The 20200-nt window shown below is 40.3% G+C and overlaps 1 protein-coding gene and 1 long non-coding RNA gene across 2 annotated transcripts in view; one reads left to right on the plus strand and one right to left on the minus strand.

Annotated features, from left to right (window-relative positions):
- meis1b (Meis homeobox 1 b) overlaps positions 1-20200 on the plus strand; it is a 100983-nt gene that overhangs the window by 20203 nt on the left and 60580 nt on the right. The window contains exon 7 of the mRNA XM_077729494.1: positions 1209-1320. Within this exon, the coding sequence (XP_077585620.1) occupies positions 1209-1320 (112 nt within the window). The remainder of the gene's footprint in view (positions 1-1208; positions 1321-20200) is intronic.
- On the minus strand, positions 8964-15803 carry LOC144205256 (uncharacterized). The gene is made up of 3 exons (XR_013328039.1): positions 15683-15803; positions 14656-14851; positions 8964-10868 (listed from the first exon to the last, which is right to left on the minus strand). It is a non-coding gene; the product is annotated as an uncharacterized LOC144205256 (long non-coding RNA).

The raw sequence follows: 20200 nt of genomic DNA on the forward strand, positions 1-20200 counted from the left end.
GCTGGGAACTATTGCAACATGTTGGCTTGCTGTTGGCTCCTTTTTCTTTTTTCTTTTCCTCTTTTTCTCAGCCCTCATTCCATATGATGGTGTCATGCATTCTCGCTTGTGCCTGCATGCCCTTATATGAGCGCGCTACTTGTGTTGAATGCAGAAAAAAAAGTCATGCCAGCAATTGAAGTCGAGTGTAAACCCCGACAAGGCTGAATGATGGTGACATAAAGTGTTATGGTTTGTTTTATTTCAATACGCTTGTTAGTTCTGGAATAACTTGTATAGATGTGTATTGCATTTTGGGGGCAGTTCAGCCAATCCTCTTCCATTAAAAAGGCTGTCTATTTATTTTTTTTAAACCTGAGGCAAATAAGGAAATTTTTAAAAAGATACCAAAAATCCATCCACTTTTAGTGATCACTGACACTTTTCTAACCCGGTACTGTGGGTGGTAGCAATGTGTTAATGCAAATAATTTGCTGTCACTTAAGAATGAGAAAAAAAATGGAACCGGAGAGACAATGGTAACATGCAATAAAAAAAGTAAAACATACATTTTAATTAAGGGGAAAACAAGTAATAGTGTTTTATTTTTTTCAAAGTAGAATTTGTAAATGATCAAAAAACTAATTTAAAAAATGAATACATGTCAAATGGATCAACATTGTAGTGGATCCTTCCACTCCAGTCCTGTAGAAAGTTCTAATGCTTCTTTGTCAGCATTTTTATTTTAAAATAAATAGAATCAAATAAGGAAACAAATACAAATTCAACTCAATGAGACACATGAGATTTCGAAATAAAATAATGGATACAGGAAATCTATTTACGCTTTGGGGGGAATTTCGTAACTTAGATCTTGTTTTCGTAAATTGGAACACTAATTTTCGTATCCAATGGTTTCGTAATTTGAATATTTAGAATGTAGGAGCTTTAGTAAGTAGAGGGACCACTGTACTCTGTTTAGCCTCCAGTGACAATCTTCAGTACTGCAGGGTAATAACGCTCGTGAATTAATTTTTAAATAGTGGCTTCATGGCTGGGAGTGGGTGATGTTTTACTGCAACTGAAGACAATAGACATACACATATATTTTGACTGGGAAGGACTGATCATCCTCCCATTCAAATTGGATTTGACGTCTGCCATCTTCACTGACTGCCACTGAGTTAATTGGATATGACTAACAAAATATCCATTTTGTGTTGTTCCAGACGTCCTGGAACCGCGACCATGACGACACGGCATCCACACGTTCGGGGGGCACGCCAGGCCCATCCAGCGGCGGCCACACGTCGCACAGCGGCGACAACAGCAGCGAGCAAGGTAAAGGCAAATGCTTTGTTGCGTATCGTACTGGCATTATTACATCAGCTGCACCAAGGACAGCAAGTGGCTTGCAGGTTCTTTGCAAGAGTTGCTGCTCAGTAAGGCTTCTGCATTTCTTCAGTGGTTGATCGGGTGCACCTAATAAAATGGCCAATTTTTGGCTCTACTAGGTAGAAAAATGCGAATTCATATATTATTAAAGGCGAGTCAGCAGGGTTGGCCAGTGGCAGGGAGTAGATGCCGTTACCACCACAATGGCTCTTGCGTCAGACATGGACAGTTTGTGTGTTGTCGTTCCTGGCAGATATGTTTGGAGAAACACTCCCCCTTGTCTTGTTTTGGCTTTGCTTGAACTCACTCAGTGCGGAGATACACGTCCATCGGTGTAAATGTCATTGAAACATTCAGTAACTTATTATATGTAGTGTTTTGAGCCTTCATGTTATATAATTATGATGTACAGGGAGTTCAAAAGCATGTTGTGGGCCACTGTCCAAATATTTTTGGACATCTGGCATGTCCTCATTTGAAGCCTCTTTCAATTATGGAATTCAAGTATATTCATATACATCCTTCTACTTTGCAGATTTTAATCATATACTTGGCTATATTTGCTGTGTTTTTATTCTAAACTGTTGTGGTTCTGTGGCATGACGCTTATCCTCCCTCATGTGTTACAAGATTTAAAAAGCCCAAGAACATGCTCTACAATTTAAAAAAATCTTTAAATTACTTATGCCCTTTTTTTTTGGTTTACATGTAAAAACGTTTCTGCATTTAGAATATTATTTATATAGCTGTGTATTTTTGCATTAGTTTTCAAAGTATTTAAAAAAATAATATAAATATTTTTTAATATTTTGGAGATATTTTATTCAATATGCAATTCAACTCCTTTCTTGCATTTAATAATGAACATGTTACTACAAGAGACATGCATCCAACATGCAATAACATGATTACTACTTCCTCAATTGGATTATAGGCTGTTAACATGCATCTAGCAATGTGTATTGTCTTCTCAGGGTTCATGTTGCATTTGTTAATGAGACATGGGGTGGTATGCATTACACATACAAACGCACATTAAGAAAATAGTAAGTACTGGAGGCCATGTTGGACGTGTTTCAGTATTTATGTGGGTTAAGAGCGCTCACTCACTCCCGCACTCTCATATTTGCTTCTGTCAGTCACTCTTTAATCCCGCTAAGATGGTTATTTATCTGTTTGTGGCATTCCCCCTCCGCACCCTAAACACTTTCATCTTCCACCTACTCGACAGTGTCTCAATCGTGTTCATCGTCGATTGTTTTGGCTTCCCACTCATTCGCCTTTTGTTTCTCTTCACCTCACAACTTTCTCCCTCCTCCTCACATTCTCTTCATATCTCCTCCTTCCTCTTGTTGTTGTGTTTTCTCTTCCTTCCACTCTTCCACTCTGCCTCTGATTGCGTTCTGCCTGACCTTTTCCCTCTCCCACCTTTGTGAACCCCTCCCCCTTCACTCTCTCTTCCTCCGGGGGAAGATGTCGACTGCCCAAGCGCTTCCAGCGTTTTTTCTTTCTCCCTGAACGCCTCACTGGACACCAATGGAAACATCATCCACCTCTCTGGTGCAAAGATATATGGGTACTATGTGTTTACTGTAGGATTTTGCATATTGTCCTCTTTACCATAGGAGCCTGCTTTTAATGGTACAAATAAATGATATGTGGCTAGAAATGATTAAAAGAATACACTTCATTACGTCAATCAAACTTCGCAAAAAGCCAATTCATCTTGAGTTTAACTGCACTCTAAAGTGTCACACTGACATCTTCAGTGTCACACACTCACTCACACACTTGAGTGTAACAGCAAGCCTCACAGGGAGCTGTTTGCTTTGGCTTAGGCTCGCCCGCGCTCTCCACTTTTACAAATGCTTTGGGTAATTGGTGATACATATCTAATACGACCAGTCAACGCCTCACTCCCTGGATGCTTCTGACAGGCTGAGGAGGAACGAGTAAGGGAAAAAGAAAAGCTGTGTGGCGTTTTGAAAAAAAAATACAGAGCAGAAACTCTGCACTGTGTTATTCCGTTTCCCATTTGCACGCCAAGCAAGAAGGGACTCTTTATTCACTCGGCAAGTACGCAAACATGATCTGATTTGATAATTCTGTTATCAGAGTTTATATAAGTGTTTATATCTGCATACCTGTCAACCCCTGCCACTTGTTCCCCTCATTAATGATTGCAATTCCCCTCATTGTGCGATAATACATCGTAAAAACACAACACAGCACATATTTACTCACATAGGGCGCATTTAAAAGTCTAAAATGTTCCCCAAAGTAGACAGTGTGCCCAAACAGAACAAATTCAAGATTCTGTCGATGTCACTGTATATCGCTGACAGTTTGACTGTCTGGGTTCTTTGCGTCCTGGCGCGCTATATTTCTATATAGTGAATGCGTTGTGTGCATGGTTGTCTGTCTCCCTGTGCCCTGCGATCGGCTGGCCACCGATTCAGGGTGTCGCCGCCTCTGGCCCGAACTCAGCTGGGATAGGCTCCAACATCCCCCTCGACCCTAATGAGGATAAAGCGGTTCAGAAAATGAGATCAGTGAAAATAGTTTCTCTCTGCTTGATATAAATCCCAAAAGCCAGATTAATGGGAGTTTTAGTCCAAGTCCTTTGTCTTCATTGTCTGCTATATTCGAGGGTTTACTGTACTTACCTAAGTGTGGGTGAGAAACATGTCAGATAACAAAACAACCTAAAAACATCATTGTCTGTTCTGAACGAATCAGTTAAAACATAGCCTTTGTACTTGTTTTTTAAAGCATGAGAATGGTGGAACTTGTTGATTGAAGGTGGCTTTACCATGAAGCCAGGCAGCAGCATTCCCACACATGGTGATGATCCGCACGTTCACTTAATCTTTGAATCAAAATGTTGCAACTACTTCTTTTTGGCAACATATAAAGAGCATATGACTGTGACTGTTGGTCTTTTTTTTATCTACGAATAAGCATTTGTGAAGGCGTATATCTTGTCTGGAGAGTTAATTACTATAATAATATGCTAATTATTGGAGTACATGAATAACATCTTCCATTGTACGTATATTTTCAGGAAAACAAAGCAATGCAAAGTGGAATTCGTATTTCAATGTATCACATTCTGTGATGGGTTTACAGCTGAGCTCAAAAGAGCCTAATAAATAAATAAAACTATACATGTTATAATCATTTTGTGGGATTGTATAGTCAATCATTATGGCAACCACATTCAATTGGTTAGATGCCATGTTTAATCAACAAAATCGAACTCATAACTCTTGGTTCCATCATCACGATCACAAAATCCCACAGGCTTTGGTACCACAACTGTTTAATATAAGATCATAGTAAAGTGTGTAAAAACCTTTGCTTGGTAGTGTCCATGTAAACCAATAAAGAAGAAACACTTTATTCCATCACTCCCTTCTTATGTGATGTTAGATTTGACGAGCGCTCCTGGCTGCTAAACAAAGGGGGCCATGTTGGCAGTGGCTGTCTGGCAAACAGCTGGGCTAATAGAGAGGGACTAATTAACGCCACCATCACTGACCGCCATCGCTGCTGCTGGCAATGAGGGGTAAAAGAAGGAGGTTTTTCGAAGATGTTCCATTTTAATGACGTGCCAAACGTGTTATTTCTTGGTCTACGTATGCCAATGGAATTCAGGCTTGAAAGAAGTAAGGGGGGACATGGCACAAGTGGGCCTGTGGTCAAGGCATAAACACCCGGGCTGGGAATGCAGAGCAGGAGCCACAAAAAAAAAAAGAAAGAAAATCTGGTACTCCTAATTGCTCACAGCAAGACATTGACTGTGCTGTGTGTAAAAATCCTTGTTAATGCTCAGATTTGATAGAAAGTCCAGTTAGCAGGGGTGCGGTTACTCACGCTGCGGTTTGACTGCTTCAAAGCTGGGATAAGCATTGAAGGGAGTGCAGAGTTCCCATGCGACACAACGAGCGCACACACCACCAGACTTTTCTTATTGGCTGTCATCAACCATTCTCAATAGACGTCATTCGCAGTCAAACATCATAATTCGCTACCATTCCTCTATATTTTTTCAAAGATACATCAAAGATGAGACGGCTCGGTTCTGGGGTAGAGGGTTCGATCCTACTGAGTGCAGTTGTCCGGGACTTGTGTGGGTTTTCTCTTGGTGCTCCGGTTTCCTCCCATGTCCCAAAAACATGCATGGTAGGCTGGTTGAATTTCCCCTAGGTATGAGTGTGAGCGTGAATGGTTGTCTGTGTCCATGTGCCCTACAATTGTCTGGCCATCGATTCAGGGTGACCCCGCCTGGAGCCCATAGTTGGCTGAGATAGGCTCCAGCACCCCTTGCGGCCTTCTGAAGTGCGATGTAGAAAATAAATAAATGAATGAGTTAAAAGATTAAAGTTCAAAAAGTACACTACCATGCTGATAGTCTAATTTTTTTATCATTAATGGATTGATATAGGCATTGAGAGCTGGTCATTCACTGTCGAGTTAGTTCAAAAGAGATTGAATGTTTATCACTGTTAATGGAACTGAAACATGATAATTTACTAAGTCCCCCCCCCCCCCCATGCCAGTAAATTGCAGGTCTATCGCCGTCATTGGCAGCCAATGAGATAGATTAGCATTAACCAAGTTAAAGCTGTAAAACACTATTAAAAACTTCCCAGCTTTACCCTCCCATCGATCTGTTCGGGCAATTTCAGATCCATACCCTCTGACCTACGCCAAGGTCGGCCGTGGTCGAATCAAGCTCGTCCAATGGTGTAACCTCTTGAAAGCAGTCAGTTAATGGGTGCCGTTGTCCAGCAGACTGGAAGAAAGAACTGAGTGTCTCTTTCTCTATCTCTCCGGAGCTCCCCGTGGGCCCCACTCTCTCCTCTCTTTTGGAATCAAAGCGTGTGGAATTAGCTCCACTTTAACAGACCATCAGTGTAGAAAGAACACAGGGATAGGTCTTGCTTGGCCCGCACTCAAGCGTAGCTTTGGCTGACACCCATGCTTTCAAAGCAAACAGTGTTGCACTTATAGAGGTAACAGGACTTAAAAAAAAAGATTAGCTATTGCGATGTCTAAAAATATTGGCAGCCCTAGATGCCAAGACCAGCTAATGATTTTGAGAAAGCTGCCATGAAATGTTATGACTAGTACTATGCATTTTACCTGTGTGACGCATGCAAAGCCTCTCAAACATTTGAACCACTTTGTGAATATTAGTGACAAAATGTAAATATATCGTACATAAGCACTACACCTATTTGATTGTTTGGCCTTGGCGTAGGTCTCTGTAATATTAACAGATATATGTCTACTCGTTGTCTGGTTATGTTAATATTGTCTTAAAACATGGGCAAATAAAGGCAAAAAAACAAGTGTGTTTGCAAAGATATCAAAACTTTTGAGGAAGCTGCTGGCAGCTCATCACATTGTTTGTATGGAATTTAGTGCCTGGCAAGCGCTGTTGATAAGCTCACCTGTGGGAAAAAAATCTATAAATTCTTTGTCAACACTGGGAAATGATAAACAGTATTATATTTTTTATATGGCGAACAGAGTAATAAGATGACTTGCTTGGTGGGAATGTGGGAACAAGAGGACAATATGTGCATAAGGCGTACCTAATGATTTGTCTAGTAAAAGTCTATGAATGTGGAGCAGCTCTGATGAATTTTCACATGACAGTGCAGTTGTAAAAGTGAAGTGTGAAAGAGGAAGTAAGGGTGGAGGGCTCAGGTTCTCATGTAGGGGGCGAACGGCACCAATTCACACGAATAAAGCAACATAAATTCTCCTTTCTGAAGACGATCGGCATATTTGACAGATGAGAGGATACCGGCCTACGTGCTGTTTGTATCAGAAGTACTGGAGGGAGTCCACTTTCAATTTATCGAAGTGTTTCATTTTGCATTAAATTTAGCTCAGTCACCAAATTTTGAGAAACTGCTGTGAGAAGCAAGAAGTGCTGTTGAAAAATAAGTTTGGATGAGTGTTTAGCACGACCACGCCAGAATTCTGAGATTAAAGGTCCAGTCGTTCTCCGCCCTTATTGTGTAGAGGTTGCATGTTCTCCTCGGGCCAGTGTGTGTTTTCTTTGGGCACTGACTGACTTCCATGATATGCTGATTGATCACTCTAAAAATTCCCATTAGATGCTATTGTGAGTTTGATTAGATTTTTGTCTATATGTGCCATGCAACTAGCAGGAAACCAATTGTCCCACTGTGTGCCCTACGGCTGACTGGCGACCAGTCTAGGGTATAGTCTGCATTTTGCCCAAAGATAGCTAAGTTAGACTCCAGCAACCCCTGCAACCCTTTCGAGGATGGGCGTTATGGAGGATGAATGAATGATGAGTAGTCATCCTACTTTGGGCGTTAAATTTCGAATCGGCAAATCCCAAGTGTTGTGTTTGTATTTGGTGTACCTAATGAAGTTGCTATTCATTGCCTTTTCAATTATTTAGCTCCTGCATTTATGTAAAGGACTCAAATCAAACGGGGTTATATTTGATTTACCCTACCCAAGCGACGCTCAAAAAAAGGACAGTTCAGCGGGGGGTTGTGGTGTTTGGGGGTTGCTCAGTATAAAGCGTATCTTTAGCTCCTATGTTGTAATTGTGGGCCCACTAATGATGTACGTGCATACTCGCTCGTTTGTTTACAGGAAGCGACAATCTTTAATTTGAGAGTACCAAGCCTATATCTAACTGCTGGTGTTTTCCTCAAAGATACAATTTACACACGGCAGAATTCAACACACAGCAAAGCCCATTGTGGAATTTGACAGTTTCCACAAAAGTGTTGCGCGAAAACTGTGTTCTTTGATTTCATCTTCAGTGGAAGCAGGACCATAATTAGAGGGAGTCTTTAGCCAAGTGACTGCGTGTGAAGTTTTTGATTTGGGAAATATAATCCTCAATTTGAACGCCGTGTCCAAATGTAAAAGTTAACGTGGAGTTTAGAAGGTTGGAACATTTGAGTGTTGGACGAAAGGTCTTGTGAAATGACCATGTTACAGTGGTATCGATGGCAATAGATGTCCAATGCATTCGAACAGGCAGGTGATAGCAGCAAGAACTCGATCAGATGAATATGAAACATTTCAGTATCACTGGCAGCCAATGTTTCAATCATTTGACTAATGTATTCCAATTTTGTGCAATGTTTTAAACTCTTTTGTACTATTCTATGAATAACATAAGATGACAACAATGTATGAACCAGAGTGATACATCGATTATTATAGCAACAATCCAATCAAATTGATTGAAATTAAAATTAATCAATGTTGTCATATTCTCTGTATTTGATGTACTTTGTTCAGAAGATTTAGTTTCACTCAAATCTCTGACATGTCTTGGAAACAATTGTCAAAAATATCAAAGTCGCTCTTCTATTTAATTGCTTTAGGACAGCGGTGGTCAACTCCAGTCTTCGAGAGCCCCTATCCAGTCTGTTTTCCATATCTCTCTCCTCTACCACACCTGAATCAAATGATCAACTCATCAGCAATCTGTCCAGAAGCTTGCTACTGATCCAGATTATTTGAGTCAGGTGTGTAAGTGGACGTAGCTGTGGAAAACAGACCGGATAGGGGCTCCCGAGGTCACTCCTGCTTTAGGAGTGATTATTAAAAAAAAAAGATGACCACGTCTGCCTCACAATTCTAAGATCGAGGGTTCAAACACTGGTGGCGTCTGACCTTCCTGAGCGAATAGTAATAGAAGAGTGTTGAACACATTGTCCACACACCTAAACATATCTAAAACTATCTGTATGTATTTCTAAAAAAAAGACAAATAACAGTGACCCAATGTTTTTCTCCAAAGAGAAAACAAATCAATGTAGGTCAAGAATTTAAATACCTAGAAATCATTATTGACTGTCAACTTGTATTTAATCGACATTAAAAACACTGAATAAAATTAAATTCAATTTGTCCAATTTTCGGTTCATTAGAAACAATCTAATGCCTGAAAACTGCATTTTGACACAATGATCCTAATACACATGACTTGCTGCGTAACAAGTTGGTCATTGGCCTACAAAACGACTCTAAAACCAATTGAAATCATTTATAAGTGAGCTCTAAAAGCATTGGACAGAAAACCAAAAAACGCATCACCAATGTCAGTTAGTGCTGTTAGTATGTGCTGTTAAATATGCAGATGCAACCTTAGTGTACAAAATCTTACATTACAAAGCACCTCCTCCACTGCAAGATTTTTTACAAAAAAAAAAACCCAACACATCAACAAGGGCTGGCTCTAGAGGTGACTGTGTAGTTCCCTAAAGCACCTTGTCCGTCCATGCCTCACGTATCTGGAACTCAATACCAATTATCATATGTGAACTCGTGTATTTGATCCTCTTCGCCAATCAACTTAAAGCTTGACTGTTAGTTGAACAAAATTGCGATCACAATGTTGTCTAAAACTGTGTTACTTGTGTGTCTCTGTGTGTGTCCCATCGTTTATCTTCAACATACACAAGGGCCAATAAAAATGTTGGCCCACAGGCCATAGTTTGGAAACCTCACCTCTAATACGTGGTTAAAAAAATACATAATGCTTTGGGAATGAGAGGGAAACTCGTGCCTTCATCCGAAATATTTGTACAATGTCTTTTTTGGGTGAAAGTATTGGCATAGCGAGATATAGTAAAAAGATACAAGTTAACATTTGCGATATGTTTCATTACTCTATCTGATTATAGTCAAGCAAAATGGTTATGTTTGTCAAATTTCTATATATGCTTGCAAGAAGATTATTTCAAATTTTGGATTGGATTGGATAACTTTATTTATCCCATATCCTGTATTCGGGAAATTTCATTGCGACAGTAGCAAGAAGGGGGAAATGCAGATACAGAAAAAAAACATAGTTATAAGTTAGACAGTATAGTTGCAAAGGCCGTGGAACAACAAAGCAAAAGCACAAAGTACAAAGCAAAGTAAATGGGATTCCTAATAATCAACAAATCAAATCATTAAGACAGAAAAGCAGCAAAAACACAAAACGAACAAGAGTGGACGGAGCTACCGTCACCGGCTGCCACTTGAACGGCGCCATCTTTGTTGCGGTAGCAGAAACAGATACAGACTCAAGAAAAAGACTTAATGTTGGATAAAACTGGAACCACACACAGGAAGTCTTCCACAAGATGGGGAACTTCTGCAGACTGGGACCGAGATAGAGAATTTGCAGAGTCACTCTTCCAAGCTTATCTGCACAGTTCCTCAGTAGTCTGGGGCTGAAGACAACAGTAGCAGAGTAGAACCGCTCGACTCCGTTTCCGGCCTGGAAAGCCCTGACATCTCTTCCATCTTATCCCATGAGGGAATGGTTGATATGAAGCATTGCTTCTTCTCCCAGCACTTTTGTCCAGCTTCAAATTTCCAGAGGTATTGAGGTGTTGCTCCTTCTCCTGCGTATTTTAACAGCTAGTCCCATGTGAATGATAGCGTAAGCATGGCTGGTTCCAAAAATGACGTAGCAGAGAGAAGCCAGGCTAACAGAACAAAGAAAGTTGTAAAAACATTAAATTAAAAAGTTTAAAGTTCAAAGTAAAGTAAAAAGGAATGTATTAAAAAAATAATAAAAAGTAATTAAAAGAAGATAGAAGGGCTGTAAAACACAAAAAAACAAAGAAGAGTGGTCAGAGCTACTGCCACTGGCTTCCGCATGACGCGCCACCTTAGAAAAAAAATACACTATTTCAAAGAAAATGAAAGTTAACTATTCATTCGTTTCATTCACTTTCTGTACTGCTTATCTTTACAAGGGTTCTGGAGGGTAATGGAGCTAATCCAAGCTGATTTAAAACACCAGGCTGCGGACACCCTGAATTGGTAGCCAGCCAATCGCAGGGCACAAAGAGACAGACAACCACTCCCTCTCACACTGATACCAAGGTGTAATTTAGAGTCTTCAACCAGCCTACGCTGCATGTTTTCGGGATTTAGGGGGAAACCGGAGTACCCAGGGGAGAACAAGCAAACTTCACATATGGAGGACTCTTAATCTTAGAAATGTAAGGCTGGGTCTCCATAATTCACCCCGATTTCCCAGATGAGGAAAAAGTATTCGAATGGTTTTGAACGTTTAATATCAATCAAAATGTTGAGTCTTGACACAGAATCCAAAGTTTTCCTCGTCAGGCCCTTGATTTATAGACTAACTGTCTCGTCTCAATACTTTCAGCTCTGACACTCATGCACGTTTATTTAGCTGTTTATTGAGGAGATTAACGCCGTTATCATCCTACGGTTTTAAAGCAAGCCAGGATGTAGGGAGGGCCCATGTCGAGGAAATCCAGGATTTCCTCACACGCGGGGGTCTCAGATGGCAAACCACTATGCTTGCATTACATCCACTCTGATCCTAATGACCAGTCTATCATGTCCTGGTAAAAGTGAGTGAAGAAAAAGGAAGTGGTGTTGTTTATTTATAGGCCTATAACAGTTGTGTGGCTTAAAGGTACAACGGGCTAATTTTAACCTCCAAAGAGGATGATGAGGATAAATAGCCTGCTGCCTACTACTGTAGCATATGGTGCTCTTCCTATTATATCGTCTCCAAGGATATTTGCACCTCCTCCATCTCACTGTATGGGGTTGCAATAAATGATCATGTTTCAGTGCCATTGTCGATAATAGATGTCCAATGCATTTTGATGATCTGAAAAAAAAATGATTGGATCATTGCTGAAACAAGAGTTGTCACGAGCCAGATTAATGTATCTTTAGTTGATAACTGTGTTTGGATTGTTTGAAGTGCCTGGGTCACACTTTCCAGTTTCAATTCTACCTAAAATGTTGTTACTTTTTCTGTGCTACTGAAACATTTGATGTCAGATCCGAAATCTCTGGCCCATAGGTTCCTGTAAGTCTTGAAAGTACTTCCTCCACTAACAATGTCTTCTAGATTCCTCCTAAATTAAATGTTGATGACAGTCTTCATAGTCTCAACACAAAATAGTCTTGCAATGTCATTGTTAAAGAACGAAAAAGGTTGTTTTTTCCTCGCTCAAAGTGGAATTTTACGAAAGCAGCAGCAGTTCCATTTCTTCCACTATCGCTTCCAGCTGCAAGGTAAGGTAGCCCCCCATCTGTAATCTCCAGCAACTTACTTGATATTCCCACTTGTAAATGTGAGCCTGGAGTCGAATAGAGAGGTGCACTCCCTCTCTCGCTCTCCTTTTCGCTCTCTGCATTATTCTCTCACATGCTCACCCTCAAATTGAAATAATTCAATTTATGGACACAGTTCCAGACCTCCCCGTCTAAGACCATTATTCATACCCCCGCCCCCCAACACACACACACACACACACACACACACACACACACACACACACACACACACACACACACACACACACACATACACACACACCCTCCAAGGCTCGCCACCCTTCCCACTGCCCCTCCCCTCATTCTAACAAAAGAACAGGAGAATTTACCAGTGGGCTCTCCAAAACGACACCCACGCAAAGCCGATTTCATGCCAGCCCACAAAACCTGAGAGAGGCGCCATTTTAGCCCCCCAATTGCACCCTCATTTCCCTGCAGGGTTGTTTTTATCATCTGATGTGAGTCGATAGCGCTTAAAATCATGGATTATTTTATCACCTCACTTTGCCACATTGAAAGGGTTCCGCTATGATGTCGTCAGTTTCAGTCTCTCAATAATCACCTGATGTTTTATAGTTAAGTGGAACCTGACACCTAAAAGGTGCAAAGATTGTGTAAAAAGGTAGTAATTAGTCAGAAAAATAGTCACTTGAGTCATTCAGATGTCTTAGAAATTCTGATGTCCTATATAGCAGTTTGATGATCAGAAATAGTTAAATTTGTGTACTTTACATTCATTTAAAAAATAATTGTTTTATATTGACATATAATGGAGAGTCGCTAAATTTGATACATTTTAACAGTATGATCTAAAATGTTTCAACAAAAAGACATGAATTAATAACAAATTATATTTTGATTAATACATAAAAATAATCAGTCATAAAATGAAGTCTTGGGAGAAGGTAGTTTATGCAAGACCAAAAAGAAAAGTACTTGTGAGCGATAGTATGGGTTTACGGTGAAAATGTTGAGCTTCTCTGGCCACTCCTCACGAGGAAGCTAAAAGTGTAATAATACTAATTCATTAATTTTCTGAACCACTTATCCTCACAAGGCTCGCAGAAAGTGCTGGAGCATATCCCAACTGTAGGACACCCTGAATTGATGGCCGGCCAATCACAAGGCACAAGGAGACTGACAACCATTCACTCTGACACTCATACTTAGGGGCAATTTAGAGGGTTCAACCAGCCTACCATTAATGTTTTTGGACTGTGGGAGGAAACCAGAGGACCTGGAGAAAACCCACGCAAGCCCAGGAGGAACATGCAACTCCACACAGGAGGACCGGTCTGTGTTCAAAGTAATATAGTTAGGTGGCCGGTGGCCTGGTGCCTGTCGGCCACACAGTTCTGAGATGGAGAATTCGATTCCAGGTCCAGACCTTCCTTTCGGGAGTTTGCATGTTCTCCCTGGCTTGCGTGGGTTTTTTCCCGGATACTCCAATTTCCTCCCACGTTCCACAAACATTAATGGAAAGCTGCTTCAACACTGCCCCTAAGTATGAGTGTCAGAGTGAATGGTTGTCAGTCTACTTGTGCCTAGTGATTGGCCGGCTGTTTGGACACCCTAGATTTTCCCCAGTATGAGTTTGAGCATAAATGGCTGTCCGTATCCTTGTGCCCTGCGATTGGCTGGCCACCAATTCTGACTGTCCCCCGCCTGGTACCCGTGGTTAATTGAGATGGGCTAAAGCCATTTACAATACGGCGGCCCAGGTTGCGTGCCACTCACTGATGGTAAGAGTGTTTTCGTGTCAGCGGGGCACAAGCTCAAGTTGGAGGCTGACTGCCCCGCACCTCCTCCCTTGCCACCAATCCCATCCTCACCATCCATTACATCCCCTAAGGCCTGCACCCTCCCCTCATGTTCCCTTTGACATGGATAGCAGCTTTCGAGCTTTAAGTGTCAGATAAAGACCTGTGAGAGTTGTGTGTTTAGAGCAAAACCAGGGACAGATAACAAATACCTGTAGGTAAACACACGCACACACAGGAGGGTATTCATGGTGCTGGTGGGGTCTTGGGAGTCTTATGTTTTTATGTTTGCAAAGCAACACAAGGCTGGAGACTTGTGGCTTGTGGTACACACATTAAGACGTAACCCGATCATCCGTTGCCACTCCAAGTCAGTAAAACTCAGAGAGATAGAGATACTCACCTGAGATAACCCCCTGACACACATATGCACACTGGGGTCATTCTCTTACAGGAAGTGACCCTGCAACCTCCAGGAAGTCACTCCACAGAGCATTTCCTGGGGTCATATCACTCAGTCGACACAGAGGAAATACGCCAAAAAAGCCATCCTGGTTCCTGCTTCTCGATAAAGCTGCAGATGTAAATCAGAGCCTTGGCTGGAACAAGTTGAAAGAAACAACATAAGTCTGGCTCTATAGAAAAAAAAGCTATCATCAGACTTGATACATGATGAGTGTGCATGCCCTGAACTGTCAAACCTGCAGCCTACCAGTAACAATAAGTCTGGTGTTAATTAATTACTCCTGAGTCAAATTTGATGATTATTGAGTGTTATACAAATGAATTATTTTCACGAGTCCAATGGATAAAATATCTAATGAATTGTTAGATGAAGAAGAATTGTGGTCCATACAACGGCACAGTACTACTGAGTATTACCCTCTTACCATGGTTCTACCCACTTTGAACTCGAGACTAAATTTAGTAGATAGTTTTAAATATAAAGTGGTCTCAAATGTCCTAGTCCATCTTCAATATGCCGTTCAAAGATCCAATAGCTATTGTTATTGAGCTTTAAAAACGACTAAAAACACCTCTTTCCAGTGCTGCAAATTGTCTATAAGATAGCAGAACCAGGACCCTTGGTGAGCTCTTTTTGGAACAGACTAACTAATGGGGCAAACACATAGTAAAGCTCCTAAAGTTCCTTATTCTCAGAGAAACTTTGCACTTATGTTCCTCTGACTTTTTCAGAAAGTGGATGTCTAAATCCATTTCAAACAGGAGAGCTGCTGCAAATGGCAGCCAACCGAGCTAACAGGTTCATCTTCTAACATTGATGAATTGCACTAGAACTATCAATGTAGAGACAATGATCCTTCAAAAATGTGTGTCACTCCAGAGTGCTGTTCAATTGGTATTATCACTCTATCCACCCGGAGGATGTATGCCTGTAAAAAAACAAAACAAAACCAAAAAACACTCACTTCCTGTCTCTCGGTGAGTCCTTATCTAGTCGGCATGGGAGGACGTGATAGGACTACAAATCCCTCCCACATCATGACGCATCCTGCGCCCGTCAAGGACGTGTTGACAGCAAGGAGGAAGTTGACATGTTATATTTAATCCAAACAGTGTGGCTTAAAAGTAAATGAAACAACAAGATATAAAGCAGCTTAACAGGGTTGACTTGTTTGTCAGTCTCACTTCCCACACTTAAACCTCCAACCGCCACTATATTTTAGCTAACTTTTTGCACAAGAACTGAACCACTTATTTAGAAAAGCAGAAAAAATAATTGAAATCATGCAAAGTTGCAAGTAGTTCCCCAGTTTTGACATTTACTCATCTTTAGAGGGCCATATTTATTTTACATTATAAGCATGCAACCAAGAAGAAAGCTCTTCTTTCTCTCTGTAAAAGTTTTTTCCATACATTCCATTCTTTTTTTGGTCATCTGTAGAACGTGTTGATTTCACCCAGGAAAAAATACCTTCTAAATGTATTTTAAATATGTGTTATATGTTTCAAACATATTATTTAAATATGCTAGTATATTATAGCATTAAAAACAGGATATTGAATTTTTTTATGTCTGAGGACTGCTTTCGAAAAAAAAAAAAATAATTTAAGGGCCTAACTTCAAATCATTCTACTTTTATTTGTTAACTTGAAGATAGAAATCAGATAGAGAAGCAGTTTTTCAAATGTACATATTTTTTAAAATTAACTCATCAGCTTCCATTGACGGTACGTAATAGAGAATCAATTTTCACTAAAACAACAGATATTCCAAAAATATATAGATTTATATTCATAACACATTTTTCTACTATTTGTTTCAACATGTTGTGTCAGCAATATGTCAGCCTCACAGTCATGAGATTGAAACTTCGATCTCGGACTTGCATGGGTTTTATATGGGTACTATGGGTTTCCTCCCACATCCCAAAAATCATCCATGGTAAGATGTTTGAACACTCTAAATTGCCCCTAGGTATGAGTGTGAGAAAGAATGTTTCTTCATCTCTTGGTGCCCTGCAATTGGCTTGCCGCCAATCCAGGTTGTCCCTCGCCTGGTGCCCATAGTTGGCTGGAATATGCTCCAGCACCCCCTGTCAACATTGTGAGGATACGTGTTAGGGAAATTGAGTGAGTGAATTATCAGGTTTTAAACCCTTAGCTAATGGTGAAACATGATTTAAGTGATTAGCTCCATCTAATATTAAAGCTAAAAAGTGCAATATTGGCTGATTTTAAACAGGCTTTATTCAATGATGTTTTCAAGGTTTGCTTTGGGCCAAATAAACTGGGCAACGGGCAGGAGTTAGTCCATCCGTCATAATTTGGATATCATTGTATTAAAGTATATTATGAAATAATAATACTAAGTTGTATTATTTTGTGGAAAATAATCATAAAGTTGAACAGTGACTTTGATTCCAAATGTTTTGAATTCTGTGACTGAGAAAGTTCTTTTGAAGGCTTAAAAACTGTATTCACTAATGGAAGAGACATAAGAGTAATATATTTAACTCATTTGCCACTATTGATGGTAAGATATGTCTAATTCATTTGAACTGAAAATTGCTTGTCTGTTCCTGAAACATAGTTTACTATCAACCTTCTCATTTCAAAAGAAATAGATGTCTACCCCTATCAACAGCAGGGAATGAGTAAATTATGACTGGCATATTTAACAACAAAAGCAAGAACAGTCAAAGCCGGAGAGTATAAAAATGATGACTTAATCTTGATCAAGTTTGGTACTTTTCTGAAAATCTGGTGTGAAGATATATTGATGAATGTTGGTGCTTTGTCACATTTAACTCGCAATTGTTTGGCTGCCTCTTAGGTGGCTTTTGACACCTCCTAGCTTCTGAGCAAAGAGTAGTAGGTAGAGCGAGAGCATAGGGGTCAAACGGAAAAGGGGGTCGGGAGGCCATACAAAACCAAGAGCACTTAGCGGCACAATGGCACAACGGCAGGCCTTTTTCCAAAAGTCAGCTGACAAAGTCCTTGAATGCGGACACAGGACAAAGATGGAGACCCTTCGGGCTTAACTAAAATAAAGGGGGAGAAACCATCCTGTTCTTCCCCGATTCAGTTTTGTGAACGAAGTGTGAGAAAGATTAGAAAATTAAACATATTTCTGATAGTCAGCTGGAATTAAGCCTGGCAGTTTAAGGGTATTTATCCAGGGAGAGTTGTGGATTTTAACCCACCTGTTTGCCAATCAAATAAATAATAGCACTCCAGGCTAATAATACCACATTCACTGAAGGCATTTTTACGCAAGCGGCAGCCCATTGTGAAAGGGTTCCGTAGCGACGTGCAATACGAAGGCCATCCTCCAAATTTTGAAGTGCTGAACATTTATAAATTTTTGCTAAATTCATTGGTCATCAAATAATTTAATTATTTCCCTCGGTTGATGACTTGTCATTTTCTCTTGGAATTTTTAGAAAGTAATTTATGCTGCCGGGATAACTGTAATGCACTTTATTTTGAGTCAGCCAGTTTTACCCCTATTAGTGCTTGTAAGAGGAATCTTTGGTCAGCTGAACTGATTCTACTAAAGTGACATGTTTTTTTTCCGTATTGTTAGTTATAATCTTATCATGTTATTATTATCTTCATTTATATAATTATAAAGTACTTTTTTTACCTTTTTTGTTTTATTACTTATGCGTACAGTAATACCTTGAGATGTATATATAAAACTCAGGACTTATAGTCCGGCAAATACGGTAATAAGTTGACTACGGTCAGACCTTGAAATACGAGCTAAATGCGTTCCGGCACCAAGCTCGTAGATCAATTTACTCGCATCTCAAATCAACGTTCCCCATAGATAATAACTAAATGCAAAGTAATTACAATTACTAATCTTTTTAGTTGTTGAGGGAGGGATGGAGAGAGGGAGCGAGGAAGAGAGGGAGGGAGGGAAAGAAAGAGGGACGGAGAGTGGGACAAAGAGAGAGAGAGAGAGGGAGAGAGACTCGACGGATGGCAACATACTTGTAACAATAACATAAACTTTTTTAATGTATTCCACCGTGGCTTTCCAGTCGGAACTTTCTGCTTTACTGTGCCTCACAACCCAAGTCGTTTTTTTTAAATTATCGAACCAGCCGTGACTTGCTTTGAAGGGTTCAGCTGGAGTCACGTCCTTCTACAACAGCATATTTGTACAGGAAAAGAAACGGGGGTTGCCATGTTTGCCCCTACGGCACCCCTTGAAGATTCTGTCAATGATCCAATGCCTCTTGAATCTGACAAAGAGGACTTGGACTAAAGCTCCCAATAACCTGTCAAGCGTATCAGAAGTATTTTCAGTGAGTTCAGTACTTAACGTTTTTACATATTTTTTCATAGATTATATTTAGATATTAGTACATTACAGTATTTTCATTTAAATATACCTCTAATATTAATAAATATGCTTCTTTATAACTGTACTTGTGTACTTGTAATTTTCTGTAGGTGCAAAAATATGTAGTATGGTACTAATAATAATCGTGCTTCACAGTTTTTTTGATTATCGCGGCTATGTCTCGTCTACATTATCCGTGATATTCAAGGGATTACTGTACAATAGAAATAAATAAATATTTTTTTACGAAACTGAGGCAATTCCTGAAAATGAAAAACTCAAAAATCTGCAATGCTTGTTGATGTGTAATAAAACTTGCACTAGATACTCTTCCACTTTAAACGGCACAGTAGCTCAATGCTAAATAGTAAGCTCAAGAAGCAGTTTCATTAAATCATTGACTGCTATTGACAACAATGGCTTGAATGCCTGTCACAGTCAATGGTATTGACAGCCCTCCTAAATGGATCAACCTTTTCTACAATCTTGAAAATCTTTAACCTTCTTGGATATTGAACAAAAACAAGTTTATGGTACTGTGTGAGTTCAATATGACATAGACTTTTAACCAAGTGGATTTGCTGGACTTCTTTTTTTTTAATTGTGTGAAATGGCAGCCATCCCACTAGCACAAAGGCAAGAAACCGTTACAGAAATCAATAGCGACATGGCAAGAGTGCCCAACATGAAAGGGTGAACTCATCACCCGACAATTTCGTCTTTGCTTGTACCGTTGGCCCCTTTCTCCCGGAAGTGGGAATAAAAGCCAGTGACTGTGTTCAAGTGTGTAGCTGAATGTTTGTGTGTGCATCACGGGTTTAATGTTGTGTCGCCGACCGGCGCTCGGGGCCGTTTTGTGGCGTGTCAAGGCAAGCCCGTGGTGTTGACCCTTTACAGTGGTGGAAAATGGCACTGAGAGAGCAGTCACATTAATGCTGACATTTTTCGCCGTCACCTATGGCGATGTCAACAGGAGTCCTCTCCCACCCTCCTAGACTCCACCCCTTACAAATACACACAATGGACGTCCAATTTGAATGGACGACTGGAGGTTGGCAGTGAATCATAGTTGTCATCCTCCTACTACAAATAAATTGGACCTGTATCGAAATCAATGGCAGCCAGTGAG

The sequence above is a fragment of the Stigmatopora nigra genome, chromosome 12 (assembly GCF_051989575.1).
Source record: "Stigmatopora nigra isolate UIUO_SnigA chromosome 12, RoL_Snig_1.1, whole genome shotgun sequence".
In the NCBI taxonomy this organism is placed as follows: domain Eukaryota; kingdom Metazoa; phylum Chordata; class Actinopteri; order Syngnathiformes; family Syngnathidae; genus Stigmatopora; species Stigmatopora nigra.